At 34.9% G+C, this 21849-nt stretch overlaps 1 protein-coding gene and 2 long non-coding RNA genes across 3 annotated transcripts in view; 2 read left to right on the top strand and 1 right to left on the bottom strand.

The window, feature by feature from the left end:
* Positions 1–1313: 1313 nt before the first annotated feature.
* notch1a (notch receptor 1a) overlaps positions 1314–21849 on the top strand; it is a 72336-nt gene continuing 51800 nt past the window's right edge. The window contains 2 exon segments of the mRNA NM_131441.1: positions 1314–1534; positions 5700–5772. Coding sequence (NP_571516.1) covers positions 1471–1534; positions 5700–5772 — 137 coding nt within the window. The 5' untranslated portion in view covers positions 1314–1470.
* Positions 6013–7794, top strand: LOC147831732 (uncharacterized). The gene is made up of 2 exons (XR_015519908.1): positions 6013–6116; positions 6246–7794. It is a non-coding gene; the product is annotated as an uncharacterized LOC147831732 (long non-coding RNA).
* Positions 13054–15654, bottom strand: LOC147838716 (uncharacterized). The gene is made up of 2 exons (XR_015519905.1): positions 13656–15654; positions 13054–13561 (listed from the first exon to the last, which is right to left on the bottom strand). It is a non-coding gene; the product is annotated as an uncharacterized LOC147838716 (long non-coding RNA).

The raw sequence follows: 21849 nt of genomic DNA, 5'->3' as shown, positions 1-21849 counted from the left end.
TCGATTGTCTGGAACCCAGCATTTCTGACAGTGATATTTGAAAAAAATATATATATAATTTTGTCTTCAACCTGTACATTGTGGCCATTCTGAGAAAAAAGTCAAAATTGTGAAATGTACAAGAAAGCGTCAGAACTGTAATGAACATAACTGCATTTGTAGCTTTTTGAACTATTATTCAATGGTGGAAATAAGCTCCTATGGTTGCTTTCTGAAATGTTTTCATTTCATGTTAAATTACTCACTGGGTGACATGGTGGCGCAGTGGGTGGTGCTGTCGCCTCAAAGCAAGAAGGACGCTAGTTTGAGCCTCAGCTGGGTGAGTTGGCATTTCTGTGTGGAGTTTGCATGTTCTCCCCGTGTTGGCGTGGGTTTCCTCTGGGTGCTCCGGTTTCCCACACAAGTCCAAAGACATGTGGTACAGGTGAATTGAGTAGGCTAAATTGTCCATAGTGAATGAGTGTGTATGGATATTTCACAGTAATGGGTTGCAGTTGGAAAGGCATCCATTCTGTAAAACATGTGCTGGATAAGTTGGTGGTTCATTCTGCTGTGGCAACCCCTGGTTAATGAAGGGACTAAACTGAAAAGAAAATTAAATAATGAATTACTCACTTAGTTTCCAGTTGTTCAGATCCCTAATGAAACTAAATGCTCCCCTAATGTTTCTCCAACATTTTTCTAACGTCATTCAGATCAAAACAGCTACCAAATCCATCTTACACTATATTTTTTGCTAACTTGTAAGCTACTTTAAAAACATGTCAGCTTTTAGCTGGTGGTGTGCACAGCAAGAACAGTTCCCTCCTTTAGTACTGAGTGGACAAAAGAAGCACACTTTCAGCACTGGCTCTTGATTTGTTAATGAGGGCCCCCCTCTTCTCAACCGGCCAGAACTGGCGCCAGCAGAAAGCAGTGATCCGCCCTAGTCCCTCCTCAATCCTCAACATGGGACAGGAATAAACCTGCATATCCCACATTTACTCTGGGAAGAAAGTGTGAGAAAGTTTTCTCCCCCCTTCCCTTGCGGTGAAACTAAATTGTGTAGGGGAGTGTTCGCTCTTTTCTTTTTTCTCTTTGAGATTGGCATTAATTTGCAGGAAATCTCCCCGTCAGTACCTGCGCGGATGGTTACTATTTAGTTTCCGTCCCGAGCGTGAGAAGACGTTATTGAGGCGCGCGCGTTCCCCGTTCAGAGTCCCACGCGACAGTGACGTCAGCGCACGCGCACGCGCACCCTCACGCGCGCCGCACACACACACACACACACACACACAGAATCAAGCGAGAGTTTCCCACGAGCAGCAGCCAAGAGAAGACGCTCCTGAGAAACGCTGGGATTTATTTATTAACTAGCAAGGATATTTATTCGAACTCTTCTGCACTTTCTGGAGATTTAAAGAAGACTTCTGGGGATCTATGAGAGCTTCTGGGAGGATTTTAAAGAAGTTGTAACGCCGAGGCGGAGTTATGAACCGTTTCTTGGTGAAATTAACGCTACTGACTGCAGCATCGCTCGCGACGGTGGCACAAGGTAACAGTTTAACACTACTCTAACAAGGATGCTTCAATTCACATGCTTATAAACTTTGTTTTGTGCATTATTAATTCATTTGGAGAGGTTTTGCTGGCTAACGTGAATGATGTTTTTGCACAACTTGCGCTTTGAGCGTCACTTGTTGCACAGAATAGTTTAATATTAGGATAAACCAAATATTATTTGCCTCACATTTATTTTATGGCATATACTTTGTTTTAGTTTTTGCATGGGTTTGTGCCAAAGCATCAATCTAAACTGTTGAAAAACTATTAATTTAATACTAAATTAATTTAATTAATTTTTTTTATTAAAACCAACTGCAACAGGAAGATATTAATGCACCAGCCCCTCTCTCACTTTGATAAATTATTAGTGATTATATTAATAATGTATTGCTTGACTGCTGGATTTCTGTTAACGTTTATTATTTAGCAAACTCTCACTTTAAACTTATTTAAAGTTCTCTAACCTCACAGTTTCTGTTATTGCAATGATTCACATGACCTAAAAAAGCAACTCAATGTCTTCACGCTGAAGTTGGGAAACTTCTTTACAACTTTATGAAACTATAAGCACATGATTTCAGAACTTTAGTGGTTGTTTTTCGGTCTTGTCCCTGATGTTGATTGAGTTGCATTGTGTGTGTGGAGTCTGGAGGAAAGCGATCTGCGAGTGAATGGAGGGAGGGTGAGGAGGAGGAGGGCTTGTCCTGTTGTTCTCGTGCGCTGGTAAACAATGGCTCGAGACAGTGTTTTATGGGCTCGTGCTGGACTCTGATTTCTTTTGTCCGCGCGGCAGCTGTCGCGCGCGCTCCCGCCATGCGCGCGTGTGTCCCCAGAACACCCCCTCCCTCCTCCACACACACACACACACACACAGGGGTGGATTTAGTGATTTGGGGGCCCTAGGCAATTCCAGCCATGGGGTCCAACAGTCCTCATATGCACCCTTTGTACTGTTATTATTTATTCTGCTGTGATTTGTTCACATCACTCAATCTATATTTTATCTTAATGCAATCTCTACATTTTAAATTATGTATTTTCTTAAAATGAATAAATTTAATGAACTTTTTTGTTTTTAAAATCTGATCTGAGGGGTCACATTTGCATAGATGTATTAATTACGTTGAAATTGTGTATTAGACCACACAAAATATGATAGAAAACTATGTTATAATCAAACTTCTCTGTATTAATTGGGGGCCCCCAGATTTCCTGGGGCCCTCAGCAGCCGCTTGCCTTGCTTAATGGTTAAATCCACCCCTACACACACACAGACTTGTTCCTATTTCCCAGTGGGGACTCTCATACACATGATGATGTTTCTACTATATAAACCACATATTCTCCAACCCTCACTGGAAACAATCTGCATTTTACATTTTCAAAATACTTTACTATGTATATATAAATATATTTTGTTATATTATGTATATACATATGGTATTTATAAAGATGATTAGTCAATTTTGGTCCCCACATTGACACAAGTCCTCATGAGGCTTGGTGCATTCAGGTATAAGTCCCCATTGGGATATAAAAAGAAGTACTCGCGCACACACACACACACATGGGCACTCCAGCAGATCACGCACCCGTGGAGGAACCGAGAAACAGACAGACAAGAGAAATGACAAAACTAGACAGGAGGGGCAGGAAACGAAACAGACGCCGTTATTTAAGAGAGAATTTATGAAAGTAAACAAGAATTCACATTTAAAGGGGATAGTTCACGCAAAATAAAAACTCTGCCATCATTTACTCACATGCACTGCTTTCAAACCTGTTGAGTTTCTTGCTTTTTTATTGAATAAAAAAGAAGACGTTTTGAAGTATGCTGGAAGCTGATAGCCATTGTTTTTTCTTAGTAGTTTTTATTCTACAGAAGTTTCCAACATTCTTCAAAGTATCTTCTTTTATGTTCAGCTGAAAGAATCTCATACCGGTTTGCAACCACTTAAGGATGATTAAATAATAAATAATAATTTTATTAAAGTGAACTATCAATTTAAATGAGATTATAATATGTTACTGTATTGCATGGTGCTTTAAAATGTGTGATTAAATGATATGCACCGGTCATATACATGTGTGGCTGTCCAAAAGCATGAAAACCACAGTCATAGAAGGGTGCAAATCTGGGAATGTGTAGCTTTGAGTTTATTTTAAAGGGATAGTTCCCTTTAAAAATTAATATTTGGCCATCATTTATTAACTTTTTTTGAGGTTTTCATCTGTTGAGCACTAAACAATATCCACTGACTTCCATAGAAGGAAAAACAAATACAGTGGAAGTCAATGGTTACAGGTTTTCAGCTTTCTTCAAAATACCTTCTTTAGTGTTCAGCAAAATAAAAAAACTCACAAAGCCATTAAAACTAGTAAACTTTCATTTTTAGGTGGTGAAATATCCATTTAAACAACTATATATGCGTATAAATAGCAATATATCTTTACAAATAACCTTATCCAAAAAAAAAAATCCAAGTTAAAATGAGACTTTCTGAGAGTTTATTTGGTCAAAACTGTGCATGAAATCAATTATGCGGCTCACTTGGTGCATTGAAGTTCAACTTTTAACTGAGAGACAAAAGAAGAATTGGTACTAGAGGTTTAATCTATAATAAGGACTGGTCTGAGAGTCGTGACTAAGAGCTTTGTCTCTCTCTAGACAGTCGTTACCAATTAAAGACGGCCTGCAGGCAGCTGCTTTCATTCAACAAGTGCACAACTGCAGTCTGCAGTGACTGCCCTAGATGCGCTGTTAATCCTTAAAGTGTGACGAAGCACGCTTCTGGAAAATAAATATACTTCCTTCCATAAATGGACACATGTCAGCGTTCAATGCTAAGGATTTTTTCTACTGGTGCGATCGGGCCAATGGTTCAGATTTTTTAGTTGCCCTGCCAAAATTTTCACTGGCCCCACCAAAGAAAACATAAATATTGATAGCTATTTTTAGCCACATATTTTAAATGATGTGTCAAATTATTAAAATGTTAATAATTATTCAAATAATGTATTTAAATAATATTTAAAAATATTGTTAATAAATGTATATTGAGCAAAATCCTGTGTTAAAAAAACAAACAAACAAAAAGAACAGTATGGAAAATGTAAAGGTATTTTATTGCAGTTTGAAATTATTTAACAAAAGGTGGCCCCAATCGGGCCAGTAATGATCCCATCTACTGTCCCAAGCGTCTTTTATACTTGCCTCAGGCCATCGGGCAGTCCTTATTGTTGAGCCCTGCATGTAGCTTCATTCATTCTGCAGGAATTCAGTGTTTTAAAGGGGTAGTTCAACAAAAAAAAAAAAAATTTGCTTACTCTCAAAGTGGTTCCAAACATTTATGAGTTGCTTTCATCTGTTAAACTGTAAAGAAGATAATTTGAAGAATGCTGAAACCATTGAATAGTAAGAAAACAAATACCACAGAAGTCAATGGTTACAGGTTTTCAGCTTTCTTCAAAGTATCTTATTCTGTGTTCAACAGAAGAACAAAACTCCTGAAGCTTATGAAACAAGTAAAAGTTGAGTGAAGTATGACCGGAATTGTAATTTTTGGGTGAACTAACCCTTTAAAACCCTAAATTCCTGTCACAACACCCCAAAAAAGCGCATCCCAGCACACTGTCAGCTTTAACCTAAGCTGATATATTAATACTGAAACAGGAAGACTGTACTTCGAGTTTAAACCCTTGTTAAAGGCTGACCGCCACATGGAGTGGTAATTGTTGGGAATGTGGAGCTATTTCCAGGCTCAGTGTTGGATAACTGGATTTTTCAGGATGAATAGTGAAGAACCCCCCCCCTTTCCAATCCTCCATCAAAGTCAGTTATTCACAGTCCGACAAAAGGCCAGTGGCTCTCCGTCGGGGCCACGAAACAAAGGGCCCGAGGCTTTTTATTGATGTCTGTAGGTGGCGAGCTTCTTTTGTGAAGAGTAAGTGTGTGTGTGTGTGTGTGTGTGTGTGTGTGTGTGTGTGTGTGTGTGTGTGTGTGTGTGTTTGCATTGACAGGTGTGCTAGGAGCTGTACAGGTGGGTGATCTGGTTGCAGTTGATTGTTGCGATGTACTAACAGATGTTTTTATTTTGTGTGTGTGTGTGTGTGTGTGTGTGTGTGTGTGTGTGTGTGTGTGTGTGTGTGTTTAGGGCAACGATGCTCAGAATACTGTCAGAATGGAGGAATATGCGAGTACAAGCCCAGCGGAGAAGCATCATGCAGGTATGTTAACGATATGCTTTTAGAAATAAAGGTTAAGTTCAATTACATAAGCATTTAAAGCAGTGTTTCTCAACCATGTTCCTGGAGGCCCACCAACATTGCATGTTTTGGATGTCTCCTTTATCTGTCACACCCATCACAGGCCTTTCAGTCTGTGGTAATGAGGTGGGGATTTGCATCAGGTGTGTTTGATTAAGGAGACTTGGACTATGTGCAGAGCTGATGGTCCTCCAGGAACGTGGTTGAGAAACACTGATTTAAAAAACATTTTAACCTTCAGGGGTGTTAAAGTGCAAATCTGATCATCTGAAGAACTTTCTGAATCCCCAAACAAATCATTTCAAGCAAAACCACATGTCTTAAAATTCACACACATATATTTTAAAATAGGCTAATGTTACAACTCTCCTAAAGTTATACAGTTCGCTTTAACTATTTTTGAATCCATTTAGCCGATCTTTGGGTCGGGCGAGAGCACTTTTAGCTTAGCTTAGCATAGATCATTGAATCAGATTAGACCATTAGCATCTTTTAATTTTTTTTCTGTTCAAAGCTTGACTCTACTGTAGTTAAACTGTATACTAAGACCAACGAAAAGTTGCTATTTTTAGGCTGATGTGGCTGAAACTATACTCTAACTCTGGCGTAATTATCAGGAAATCTTATTTTGTCGGCAGCAGGCGCAATGGTTGCAATACACAGCGCCTCAAATCCACTTTAAATAGTACTAAACTGTTACATAAATGCAAACCGAGCTGAGCAAAATTGAAACAATTTGAGTGAAGCTGTACGATGACGGAACAGTCAGAAAACGGCTTTAGAGACTCTTTAGGAGGATGCTGTTGTCAGCTTTAAACAGAAAAGTTTTAATGCTTTTGACCACTCATTTAAGTGCAGTTTACACAACGTTTTCAGCCATAAAAGTGAACTTTTTTGGAAAATTTTGCCATTGTCGTATCTGTGTAAAAACCAGAAACAACTAAAGTCTAATACTATTATCTGATGTGTGTCCATGGTACATGTTTAGGGTTGATCAATAGCAAGCACAAACACACACAACAATGACCAAGTACATGATAGTGTTGTCGCTCTAGCGTTTGCTAACGCTTCATCAGCAAAGTAGGGAATTACTTCAAATTACAACCAAGAGCGAAGACTCATCTCGCACATGCAAAATACATAATACAGCGATTTTGGTCATTTGCGAATGTGTGAACGTAAATCATTTTGGAAACACTATCCTTTTTGGATACATCGTTGTTGTGTAAACGTAACCTTAGTGTCATCAAAGAGCATCGAATCACCAACAGGCGACACTCTAGTGCGATTTCAGAAACAGCCACTAGATGACGCGGCAGCCATTTTGGAATTTAACTCTAATAGAACAACAGCATATTATAAGTCTATAAATAAACTATTAAAATGCTGATGATTGTGATAGTCATTGTTGTATTGTCGTCTTTCAGATTGTATCTCAGCTTTAATGCGCTTTTTAAATACATAAATAAAAAAACAAAGCAGCTGCTTGCCATCGCAACAGCAATAAGAGCCAATAGACAGTCGAATACAACCGAACAGAACTACAAATGTGATTTGAATGTGAACCTAAAGTCAGCCAAAGCATACTACAAATGTGAAACGTATGTGAACCAAATGTGTACTGTATTGAATAAAAATGTGGACTGAATGTGAACCAAATGCAAACTGAACCGTACTACAAATGTGAAACGAATTTGAATCAAATAAGTAGCTTACTGAACAAAAAAAAAAAGTGGACTGAAAGTGAACCAAATGCGAACCGAACTAAACTATAACTGTTAACCAAGTGTAAATCTAATGTCAATGAAAACAAACCAAATGTGAACCAAATGCGAACCGAACCAAACTACAAATGTGAACCAAATTTGAACTGAATGTAAACTTAATGTCAACCAACCCAAACTAAAAATGTGAAGTGAATGTGTGAACCAAATGTGTACTGTATTGAACAAAAAATGTGAACTGAATGTGAACCAAATGCAACTTTTACTATCGCTTTCACTTCAAAATGGTGGGCTGGGCGCTGCTGTTGCAATGGAACGTTTTATTGAGTGTCGCCTCTTAGTGATTCTAAGGCCCCATTTACACTAGTGCGTTTTAGTTTTAAAACGGCGTTTTAGATCAAAAACGATCAGTGTCCACACTAGCGTTTTACCTAGCATCTCTGAACATCTCCATCCACACTACGCCACCAAAAACGTATATCACATGACCATTCGCGCACTCTGGGCATGCGCATTCTAGTATAAACAGAAAGCATGCGTCTCGCTCAGCATTTGGTTATAGTTAGTCAACAAACGCCGGTTGAACATTAAACGCGATGGCAAAGAAAGCAAGAGTGGTATTTTTGTGGACAGACAACGAGGTCGAGTTGTTACTAAACATAACAAATGAAAAACTGCAGAATGGCGGCTAAAACAGACAATAGTACAAACAACGCTTCCATTTCTGTGTCCATGTTGTTGTTTACAGTACTGTCTTGCGGTAGCGTTAAAGCCATGTGTTATAGTCATGTGATAGGGGCTTGACGAATAAGGGAGGGATACGCAATGACACAAAAGCCCCAATCAGGTAGCGAATCTCAGCAGTCCCGCCTCCGTTTTCAGATGTCTCCGTTTTTTCCTCATCCACACTGAGACGGAGCAGCAGCGTTTCAGAATGAAAACGGCCACTACAGAGTTTTCAAAACGCTTCGTTTTCAGCGCTCGAGAACTCCGGCGTAGTGTGGACGGATGGCGTAACCGTAGCAAAACTTTTGGGTTTTAAAACAAAAACACATTAGTGTAAACGGAGCCTAAGCTCTTTGGTGTTGTTTTGTTGCTCGAAGATTCAAAGTTTTATAAGCTTGTCTCAGAATTTAAAGCTTAGTTTTAAATCGTATACTTCCATACTACATAGTATGCTAAAATCAGTCTGCGAGCTAAGTAGAATGTCCGAATTCATAGAAGGTACCCAGATGACCTATTACTTCTGGCGAGATTCTGAAGTGTGCATCGGATGCTACGCTATCCTATAATGCACTACGAGAGAATTCATGAATAGGAGTGGTACAACTGACTCGGTTAGGTCACGTAATGATGACAAAATGGCGGATGTAGTATGTTCGAGTTACAGTCATACTGTACACAACTAATGACCGATTAGTACGTTTAGATTCAAATGCAGTACCTACTTATATTTTTTCTCTAGATTTAGTCATTTGAATGCTTAGTGACTCTATCGCCACCTACTGGCCTGGCATGCACAATAAAGCATTTTTTACAGTCACTTTTGTAAACCTTTTAAAAGCACAAATCAATACCTCCCATTGTCATGTAAACGCACCCTTAAATGTAACCCGAGTGAGGTTGTAAAATGAGAGTATACCTGTGTGCTTGTTTGAAAGCTGGGATCGACCATGGTAAGATTCCATCTTTAGGCCCAAACCTCTTCTTGGTAACCAGACAAAGCTCTCAGCATCTTACAAGTGTGTGTGTGTGTGTGTGTGTGCGCATGTGTGAACGTGCACGCGCCCATAGTCATTCAGTTTCAAACTCAGATGAAAGCTCCCCCTCCACAACCCCCCAGTAGTCCGTTGGTGCCCTGCTGCAGTGGGACGCTGCTTCTGTCAATGTCTATTCATGCCATTCAGCCCAACAGCTGGCCCTCACCTCCTATTGTCTCTCTCTCACACACACTTAACACTAAAAAACAAGCTTTAGTTTCTTCTTATAGGATGCAGACATCAATATTTGATATGATTTGTCCATGAAAGTCTGAATATTTTCTTTAAGTTGTGTATTTTTACATCTTTTGCTTTTATTGTGTGTTTTCTCACTCACTCTCTGTAGTGTGTGTGTGTGTGTGTTTGTGTGAATGGTGTCTTTTTTTGGAGGGCAGATGGCTGAGGGGGTAATAAGATTGCAGGAACTCATGAGAAAGGCCTCTGTGTGTGTGTGTGTGTGTGTGTGTGTGTGTGTGTGTGTGTGTGTGTGTGTGTGTGTGTGTGTGTGTGTGTGTGTGTGTGTGTGTGTGTGTGTGTGTGTGTGTGTGTGTGTGTGTGTGTGTGTGTGTGTGTGTGTGTGTGTGTGTGTGTGTGTGTGATGCTTTAGTGGGGAAATTTAAACGCAAACAAGTCTGCGAGACGGTTAGGGAAGGACTTGGTGCCGATATTACATTTTAAATGTACAAGAAAGTCTAAAATATGTAAATAATAATGATGCTTACAAAATATTTTGATATCCGCTGCGTAAAACATGCCGGAATAATTGGCGGTTCATTCCACTGTGGCGACCCTTGATAAATAAAGGACTAAGCTAAAGGAAAATGAATGAAATATTTGATGTAAATGTGAATGTATCCCTGTAAAAATAATGGTGTCATTAATCTATCATTATACACTCAGTGGTTGTTAGGGTGCTCCTGATGCTTGCCAGGTCGGTGTAAATTGTTAAGAAGTGTTTCTAGAGTATTTTAGGATGTTGTCTGGTGTGTTATTTTGTCTGCTAGATTCGCCCCTTCTTTTCTATTTTGTCAAAGTGTTTGTTTGGAACTCAGTGGTGTCCAGACTCGGTTCTGGAGGGCTGGTGTCTGCATATTTTAGTTCCAACCCCAATTAAACACACCTGAACCAGCTAATCAAGCTCTTTCTAGGTATACTAGACTTCCAGGCAGGTGTGTTGGTGCTAAACTATGCAGGACACCGGCCCTCCAGGACTGAGTTTGGACACCCCTGTTTTAAGTTGTTGCTAGGGAGATCCTTAATGGTTGCTAGGTTCATCTAAATCAGGGATGCCCAAACTAGAGCCCACAGGCCAAAGTTGGCCCACAGTAACCTTTGATTTGGCTCACCATTCCATCTGAGAAGAGAGGAAGAATGTTGGGCATGGTTTAGAGGTTGTCATTTCAAATCTTAAGTAACATTTTGTTTGTTTGTGTTATTGTTTAAAGCTTACTGAAATTAAATGTTTCTATTAAATGGTATAAATTAATTAGATTTAGTTTAAATGTACACACGGTCATCCGACAGATAGAGGACAAATCAAGGCAAAGGTAGACTCTGCTTGACTAGTGTATTCATCATTGAAATCCACTGTGTTATAAATGTGCTTTATGTTATTAATGCAATTATTTTAAAAGTCATACTGCGTTACTTAATATGATGTAATGTTTTTATTTACTTTTAAATATTATGAAATAAATGAGGAAATTACCCATGTCAACTTTAATGTAATATAGGTTGTTATATTTCGCTTCTGCCCATGGCTCTCAATGATATTTGGCTTTTGGCCCTTTATATGAAAAAGTTTGGACACCCCTGATATAAATGGTTGGGATTTTTTATCCTTTTTTGTTGTTTTTGTGTGTGCAGTAATTCAAGGGCATTATAAGGAATTGCTTGTTGGTTACTTGGCTTTTCTTTGTGTTTAATTTTGTGTTTTTATTTTCATTTTATTATATTTAAGTTTAAAATGTAATTTAAAATGTAATATTTAATTGAACTTATCCATTTTTTTAAAGCATAAAAGTTTGCCTATATCTAGATTTGGTTTGGAAAATTTGGGCGGACATTTTTGGAGATTCAGAAACTACAGTCGGATGCATTTTGGTGCAAACGGCGCGTCTCTGTGGGTCTGCAGAGCACATGAGATTGTCTGTGTGATTGTTGACTGTTCGCACACACAACGAGAAGTAGAAAATGTGCAGAGCGGTTAATCGATCATGAATGTTTGGCTTTTTTAGGCGGATACAAATGAAGTGTAAAAGGAGGATAATAATAGTATTATTCACTTGTCGCCACCAAATATACTTTGGCGGCTGTTAATATACCTGGACAGATCACCCAAGTAAAGTCTATGGCTGCGTCCGAAACCGCATACTTCCATACTATATAGTACGCTAAAATCAGTATGCGAGCCGAGTAGTATGTTCGAATTCATAGAATTCGAAAGTCAGTATGCGAGAAGTACCCGGATGACTTGCTACTTCCGGCGAGATTCTGAAGGGTGCATCCCATGCACCCTGCGCTATCCCATGATGCTCCGCGATAGAATTCATGAATGGGAGTGAAGGGATGAAACTGACGTAGGTAGGGCACGTGATGTAGTTCGTCTGAATTCCATTCATACTTTTCACATTTATACTGTATAGAATGTACTTTTCTAACGGTCGAGTAGTACGTTTAAATTCAAATGCAGTACCTACTGTGTAGAAGGCAGTTTCGGACGCAGCCTATGTGGGAACCGCTGGGGTATTGGGACCTTTCAAATTTAAAGAATGCGGAAGTAAATAATGTCATGGACCCAGTTCGGGGTACACAGAGTTTAAGTGCTCAACAGCATTTAAATGTTAGCGCGAAAGGGACGTTTAAAAAATTCACCACCACTTAACCATTGCAAACAGTTTATTTGTGTTGAATTTAAACAAACAAATTTAATTTAATAATGTTCAACTTAATTTGTTTGTTTAAATTCAGTCCAAATAAATTGTTTATAACCACTTAACATAAAAAAAATAGTAATTCCAAGTAATCATCTTTGAATAATTTTTTTCAGTGTATAATAAACTTGAAATGTTGACTTTTTGCCTGTGTAGTTGTGGCTTTCACTTCACAGTTTTCCCAAAATCACATTATCAAGTATTTTTTTTTTTAAACTTGCTCTCAAAAGTTGTTGTGTTGTATATAAAGAGCTTGAAATTTAAATAGGTGTTTTAGTAGAAAATGGTGTGGCATAAGTGTTTTGTGGTATTGTTCAAATCCAACCCCCTGAGTATGAGCGCTCCTCATAACAGATGACTGTGATATCGAGTGACAGTACTGAATGAACACATCGGTTTGTGAAAGAAGCGAGATTTGATCTCTTATTGTGAGAACTGTGGAGTTTTGTTTGCTCACACATTCATCTGGGGGCCAAACCCTGAGCGTCCTGTTTTGATGACCCCGATGATAAACAGGAAGAGCAGAGATATTTTTGAGCTTTTTTTTTTCTCCCAGAAATATCTCGTCTGAACTTTGACGCCTTTCCTGCTCTGATTCTCAGCCTTGGAGATTGTCTGTAAATCGTCACTAGCTGTTTCCATCCACCTGTTTAATGTGTATTTTGGAATATTGTTTAAACAAATGCCAAGATGCACATCCAAGTTTCAGGAACAACAAATAATATCTTGACTTCTAGTTGATCATTAGGTATTAGAAGTGGCTTATATGAAAGGCAAAGGCCTCTAGATTACACTTATTTGACCAAAATAAAATATGATCATGTCTTGATTTTTAATTATTTAATTAGGACAGTAAGGTCTGACTGTGCTTAGACAAAAGTCTTGTCACTGAAAAGAAATAATGTCCAGTATAGAATATAAAGTCCTGCTGCAGTGGAGACAGAATGAATATTGTGTCTGACTCCATCATGAGCTTGGAGGACTGCATCATACATCTCTGCAATGACTCAAATCACTGATTAATAAAGTCATCTGGAATGGCAAAGAAAGCGTTCCTGCAGGACTCCCAGAGTTTATCAAGACTCTTTAGATTCATCTTTAGTGCCTCCTCCTTCATTTTACCCCCAGACATGCTCAATAATGTTCATTTCTGGTGACTAGGCTGGCCAATCCTGAAGGCCCTATTCCTTTTTTGCGTTCAGGAGCTGTGATGTGGATGATGACGGATAACGCAGAAGCGTTATCTTGCTGAAGGATTTGTCCTCTCCTCTGTGTAATGTAATGGGCAGCACAAATGTCTTGATACCTCAGGCTGTTGATGTTGCCATCCACTCTGCAGATCTCTCACGTGCCCCCATACTTAATGGACCTCTAACTAACATTTGCATCAGACACTCTTACAATCACTCCATATAACTAAAAAAAACAATGTGCATTGTTGAAGTGTGCCTCAAATAGGTGAGTGGATTCGACAAACCACCTGTAAACACATTTTTCACCTCTTTTTACACTTTAACATTTGCATCAGACACTTTCTTACAATTAATCGATATAACTAAACATTGCATTCCTGAAGTGTGCCTCAAATAGGTGAGTGGGTTCGACAAACCACCTGTAAACACATTTTTCACCTCTTTTCACACTTTAACATTTGCATCAAACACTTTCTTACAATCATTCCATATAACAAAAAAAAAAACTATGCATTCATTAAGTGTGCCTCAAACCATTGAGTGGGCTTGACAAACCACCTGTAAACACACTGTTTCACCTCTTTTCACACTTTAACTAACATTTGCATCAGACACTTTTTTACAATCACTCGATACAACAAAAAAAAAAACATTATGCATTGTTGAAGTGTGCCTCAAATAGGTGATTGGGTTCAACAAACCACCTGCAAACACATTTTTTCACTTCTTTTTACACTTAAACTAACATTTGCATCAGACACTTTCTCATGAATACTCGATATAAGTAAACATTGCATTCATAAAGTGTGCCTCAAACAGGTGAGTGGGTTCGACAAACCACCTGTAACCACATTTTTCACCTCTTTTCACACTTTAACTAACATTTGCATCAAACACTTTTTTTACAATCACTCCACATAACTCAAACATTATGCATTCCTGAAGTGTGCCTCCAGCAGGTGAGTAGGTTTGATAAACCACCTGTAAACACACCTTTTTTTATACCTCTATTCACACATTAACTAACATTTGCATCAGGCACTTTTTTACAATCATTCCATATAACAAAAAAAAAACTATGCATTCATTAAGTGTGCCTCAAACCATTAAGTGGGCTTGACAAACCACCTGTAAACACACTGTTTCACCTCTTTTCACACTTTAACTAACATTTGCATCAGACACTTTTTTTACAATCACTCCATTTATCAAAAAAAAACATTATGCATTCATGAAGTGTGCCTCAAACAGGTGAGTGGGCTTGACAGACCACCTGTAGAAACACTTTTTTTCTCTATTAAAAAAACCTCCCCCTCTTCAATCTAGCACTTAATTCTCTGAGCACTAGCAGTTCCTTTGTATAATTAGCACATCTTGTGTGTATTGAATCTTCTTGAATCACTGAATGCCTTCTCAATTGCAAGTTGCACTGGACAAAATAGTTTGCTAAATGAATAAACGTAAAAATCTAATTCACATCTTATCTAACCTGAATGGAAACATAGCTAGTCTAATTCGCATCTTTGTATGGGAACATAGCTAGTCTAATTTGCGTCTTTGTATGGAAACATAGCTAGTGTTTGTGATGTGAGTGTTTGGGGTTTTCTCTGAGTGTGAATTGAGGTCAGCGGCGCTCCAAAAGCTTTCAACTTTGCTTGAACTTCTGTCATTTGTTGAGAGGACGTTCCACTTTACATTTACTGTACTGATTGTTGATGACACAGAGAGAGTTTATTCATTTTTACGGCTCTGACAGTCATTGATTGTACTCATACTAGATTGCGTACTAATTCTAGACTTGGGAACTTGACCTTATTGGGGGATGCCATAGTCAAAGCACTTATTTCAAGTATTTTTAGGTGTGGTGAGAGTTATGGGGGTGTTATGTTTGAGGCATGTCAGGGTTGGTTAAGTTGTTACGTAAATAAGTCATTATCTTTAACTAAATGAAGAGTAAATAAGTATTAATAAATGTGTTTTTAGTTACTGAAATGTGTTTAAGTATTAGAATTAGTCAAACTAAACATTTATATAAAGTCAAAGCTGAAGAAGTTAAAATAAAAATAGCATAAAATATTATTGTTAAATGATGTGTTAATACATGAAACTCTGAAATACCAACTATTAAAATGAGAAAAATGTAAAGTTTTACAAAATTATATTTACAAAGAAAATGATAAAATTATAAATAATGAATAAATAAATTGTAATAAATAAAATAATAATAAATAAATTGTAAAATAATAAGTACATTATAAATTAGATGGATAAATTAAAATGAAAAAGTGCAGTATGTAAACTAAGTTAAAGAAATAAAAGCACGCAGCAAAAGCTACAGAATACTTACTTACTTATTTTAAAATATCAAAAATAAACATTCTTAAAAGAAATAAACAAATTAACAAAAATATAAAGAAGTATTATTGAAACATAATTACATTTCAAAACCATTTAAAAATCACTGTTTGTAATAATTATTAATATTATTATTATTTAAAAAAACATAAAAACAAACCACATTCTTTAAAATGCAGTGCATTATAATAAAAAAAATGCAATACAGATTTTATTATTAAGACCTAATATATCATATTTATTTATTTATGGCAAAGATTTATTTATGCAATTTTATCATATGAAGAATACTAAAACATTGCAAATAAACAACTTCCTAAACCAAAAAATCAAGTAGAATTATTAAAACATTATTAAATTTACAAAACAAATACAATAAATTACTTTTGAATAATTATTTATATTTTTATTATTATTTACAAAAACATTAAAACACACCACATTCTTTAAAATGCAATGCATTACAAAAAATGCAATAGAGATTTTATTAAGACCTAATATATCATATTTATTTATTAATTTATGGCAAAGAAAAAGGCAAATTATGAAAATTTTATCATGTGAAGAATATAGAGATATTAATAATAATTAAAGTATAAAAAATAAACAAATTCCTAAATGAAAAAATCAAGTAGAATTATTGAAACATAATTAAAGTTACAAAACAAATGTAATAAATCACTTTTAAATATTATTATTATTAATTATTATTAATTATTAAATGTTATTATTATTATTATTATTATTATTACTTAAAAAAACCAATAAACACACCACAGTGTTTAAAATGCAGTGCATTAATAAAAAAACGCATTACAAATGTTATTGTTAAGACCCAAAATATTGTATCTTTTTGTTTTTAGTAAAGTAAAAGGTAAATTGTTGCCATTTTATCATGTAAAGAATACAGAGATTATTATTCATATTCATATTATTAATAATAATAATAATAATAATAAATGTAGGAAATAAACAAATTTTAAACAAAAAACAATTAGAATTATTATTAACATTATTAAATTTTAAAACAAACGAATAAGTCACGTTTAAATAATAATAATAATTGTTATTATTATTGTTATTATTTACAAAAACTAATAAAAACACAACGCATTCTTTAAAATGCAGTGCATTTAAGGAAATTCATTACAAATGTTGTTATTATTAAGACCTGATATATCATAAAATTGCAATGATTTTCCTTTTCAAATAAATATGATGTAAAGAAAACCGATTGTTGTTGTTGTTGTTGTTAATACTAATAATAATAATTAATCAATTATTTATTAGTAATTTATTATAATTTTTTATGAAAATACATTATTAATACATTTCTGTATTTAATTGGAGTTTTGTTGTTCAACAACTATTTTAATAAATTTTAAATGAAGCAGAAAAAACTGATGGAAAGTCATTCGAAATTTGTTACGATACAATTTTTGCAATCATTTACGTTTTAATGTCAGGTGTTTCTGATTAAATCCTGATGTTTGGATAATGTCACCACCTCCAGTGGTTCCATGATTTTCCCACATTTTCATGTTTTGTTACTTTATCTTTGCCCAGTAAAAAAAATGAATGCCAAAAAGTCAAGTCAACAAATATATGTTTGCTGATTTAATTTATTTTAATTTATTTTATGTGTGTCAGGTTTCAACTAAACTTTTTAGGTTTTACCAAGTTTAACCTAATATTTTTAGTCAGTTTGATTTAGGTAAGTTGAGATCAGTTAATTTGACTTAAGAATTGTTTTACAGTGCGTCTTTTATTGATATTAGATGGCAGATCCAAATATATATATCATCATAATTCATCAGCATTCCAGTGTGTTTGGTTAGTACGAACAGAATAAAGTGTTACAGATCATTCCAGACGCACCTGACATCATTAATGGAACGCCTGGAATGCTGGAGGGCTGTAAACTGAATTGGAACCGTGGAATCCCAATTCCAGAGTTGTCATTTGAATCCCAGAATGCTTTCTGGAGCTGCTTGAGCTTTTGACTGCTGACAGTTTTTCAGATTGCTGTCATCATACAAGTCTAATAGAAGTGTGTTTGAAAGGCACAGAGTTTTGATGACTGTAAAAAAAATAAAAGCTTGTGTGAAACTGCTTTGGTCTGGAATCTGGACGCATGACTGCAGTTGCATAACTTCTGCATTTGAGAATTTCATCTAAAGTCATGCTTTGAGTTATGTGTGTGTGTGTGTGTGTGTGTTTGTGTGTTTCTGGTCTCTGTGTAAACGTAAATGCATAAGAGTTGAAAATAAACAGTCATGATTCCTCATTTAGAGCAGAGCGACTGTTTTTTTTTTTTTTTTTTTTAAGTGACTCAATCAATGAACAATCCACTAATAAGGGATAAATAATGAACTTACAGTCACTTGTTTTGTTCTAAACTATGTAGAAATGATCGTCCTTTAATACAAAATAGTCATTTGAGGAAAGAATTACATGAAGTCCTGTTAGTTAATAACATTGTGCTATTCTTAGTTTCTTTCTTTTCTTCTTTCTTTTCGTTTTTCCCTTCTTGCTATTCTTTTTTCTTTCTGTTTCTTTTCTTTCTTATTCTTTTTACTTTTTTACTTTCTTTCATTTTTCTCATCTCTCTTTTTTCTCATTGTTTTTTCTTTTATTTCCTCCTTTCTTTTTCCTTTAATTTTTTCCTTTCTTTTCTTTCCTCTTTCTTTCCTTTTTTCCTTTCTTTTCTCTTTTTTCCTTTCTTTCCTCTTTTCCCCCCTTTATTCTTTTCATTCTTTTTTCCTTTCTTTGTCTTTTTTAATTTCTTTCCTTCTTTCTCTTTTTTTTCTTTTTTCGTTTTAAAAAGAAAGTTTGTAAATTGCATTATTGCTTTACGTTTAGGTTAAACAGTTTTTATTATAATTGAAAAGTATTTTTTTTACTTTAATTAAGATCTTGTATTTGTGTAATAAAGTAATTGTTTAAAATACTTAAAAATAAAAATTAATATTATTTGTTTTAGGAAATCTAATGTTACATTTTAAAGAATGAGAAAGTTAAAAATAACACACCACATTCTTTAAAAAGCAATGCTTTACACTTCAATAATACACTTAAAACATCAAAAATAATAATGTTAATGTTGTTATTATTATTAATGTTGGTTAAGTCCTAATATGTATCATTTTAGTCATAGGTGACCTCCCTCAATAATAACATTAAAATTATTTAATTTGTTGTTTCAAACCTAAATAAGAGTGCACAATTTTTGTTTTTACTTGTAATTTACTGATTTTTGGACTTGAGGACTGCAGACATGCCTGGTGTCAAAACAAATTTTACTTGAAAATGCAAAAACATTGCATGATTTTATTTATTTTCATCTTTTTACTTTATTTGTTTTCTCTTAATCTTGAGGTATTTATTCATTGAGGTATAGAAAATTAAATCAAATGTCAATATTGCCTTTTGAACTTGAAGACTGTGGGCGTACCTGGTGTAATTTGAATTGAAAATGCAAAAACATTGCATGATTTTATATATATATTTTTTTTCATTTTACTTCATTTGTATTCTCTTAATGTTGAGGTATTTATTTCTTGAGCTATTGAAAATGATATCAAGTGTTGCTATTGCCTTTTGGACTTGAGGACTGCGGGCATACCTTGTGTTATTTTAATTAAAAATGTAAAAACATTGCACGATTTTATTTATTTTTTTTTTCATTTAAATTTATTTGTATTCTTTTATTGTTGAGAAATTTATTCTTGCGGTATCTAATATTGATAATTTTCATGGTATTGTTTGAAACTACAGTATGGTTGACAACACTATAGTAAAGTGTGAGCAGAATTAGCAGACTGACCTCAGCATCTCTACTTTTGCAGAGGTGTGAACAGTAAGAGCCAGACGGAGAAAAGGAAAGTTAGATGTTTGACTTCACACTGAGGGCAGGAAGTCTGCGGTGTGAACACACACACACACACACACACACACACACACACACACACACACACTGATGAACAGAAGGCTGCGGCAGCGCAGCAGATGGTGGATCTGCCCACTGCAGGCACAAATGTGCTGTAGGTCAGAGGTCACATCAGCATCTGTTCACACGCAGCCCTGATCTCAGACCTGTTGCAGATCTGACTCCTGCAGACAAAGAGACAGACTGATCTGCGTTAATGCCTTCAGTAAACTCACACACTTCTGCGCACACACTGTTTGCCATCAGGGCTTTATCTTCATTCACACACACAGTCTCATTCCATTCAGAGCTCAGGCGGTTTGCATATAATATTATGTCTTTTTTTTTCATTCTTTGAAATTAAAACTTGCTAAAAAAAATAATAAAGATAATAATATATAATAATAGTTTATTTTATATATATATATATATATATATATATATATATATATATATATATATATATATATATATATATATATATATATATATATATATATATATATTTGTTATATTTTTTATTTATATATTTAATTTTACTATTTTATTTTATATTCGTAAGATTTTATTATTTTTATTATTTTATTATTTTTATTTTATCTATACATTTTTTACTATATTTTTATACTATTTATAAATTTTGAAAGATTTTATTATATATTTATTTTTACTTTTTTCTATTTATATTTTTTATTTTTATATTTATTTATATATTTCCTAAGACTGATTTTATATTTTATTTATGTTTATTTATGTAATTCCAAAGATTTGATTATATAGTTTCTGTAATATATTTATTTATATATTTCCTAACATTTGACTATATATTTCATTTATACATTTATGTATTTATTTATTTGTTTTGTCCTGACTGAATTCTATAAACGCTTTACATTTTGCTAAAATACACATATTTAGAGACAAATTTCCTCTTATTAGTCCACTTTCATAAAAACAAACCACAAGAAGAGACCGAATATATAATATCAGCCCAGATTATGATGCTATTAAAAGTTTTCTAATCGACATTTACAGGACTTAAGGACTAAAAGTGTGCTGAATATTCATGAGTTGAGATCATGTGTGATAAAGTAAGATCTTGCACAGCAGGAGTTTGACAGGGGCGGAGCTTAATCCTCTCCTGGGATCTGCCTTACTGACCTTATGCCACTCGCCATGGCAACAGGCTTTTGGGGGAGGGGCAGCGTGCAGTGGGTGGAGCCTGTGGCCACAGCTGCCCTTATTTATGCACACCTGCTGCAGAATACAAACACACACACACACACACACACACACACACACACACACACACACACACACACACATGAATAAAAAAACACTGTATTTAGCAGAGATTTCTTAAAAACACTCTCACACACACACACATTTTGAAATGAAAAGTAGTAGCTGCAGATAAAGTGTTGAATTGTGTCATTTGATGAGTTGGATGTACATATAAGAGAGAGAAAGAAAGCATGTGACTGTGTGTGTTGTTGTGGCTCCTGATTGCCCAGAGGAATTCAGATGAGTTTCAACAGTGTCTTTCTTTCACACACACTGTTATGCATGCACACACACACACACACACAGATTTACTTGGTCATCTAAATGAGATGGTCATAGACTTGTTTTTATTTAAAACTCTTTACCATGACCATAAGGCCAAAACAAAGAATTTGCTTTCATATATAGTATAAATATATAAATATAAACTTATGAAATAGAAAAAAGCATATGGTGTAGATGTATAAGACATGTAAGATTAGATGGTGAAGGATATAAGTATAAATGAACAATTTATATACATAAATACATATATGCATATATCATTACAACTGTGTAATTGCATATAAATTTGAATGGATAAATATATGAAATGGAAGTAATTATGTATGATACACAAATATATTTAACCCAAATCTCATTAAATTAATGCTTAGATGTAATTAAATTAAAAAATATAAAAATACAATAATGTATTTTGCAAATTAGGCATACAAATATCAAATAAATAATAAGTAAATAAAGTCTTTTCTTTTGTTAGGATGAATAAAGTTAGTTTTTTTTGTTTGTTTACGTTTCATTTATTTATATATTTATTTTGTTGTTTGCTTAGTTTTACTTGTTTAGTTTATCAGTTTAATT

Source organism: Danio rerio, chromosome 21 (assembly GCF_052040795.2).
Source record: "Danio rerio strain M-AB ecotype USA chromosome 21, GRCz13ab, whole genome shotgun sequence".
NCBI classification, from domain to species: domain Eukaryota; kingdom Metazoa; phylum Chordata; class Actinopteri; order Cypriniformes; family Danionidae; genus Danio; species Danio rerio.
Note: the sequence above shows the minus strand (reverse complement) of the source record. Positions and strands in the feature narration are given on the sequence as shown.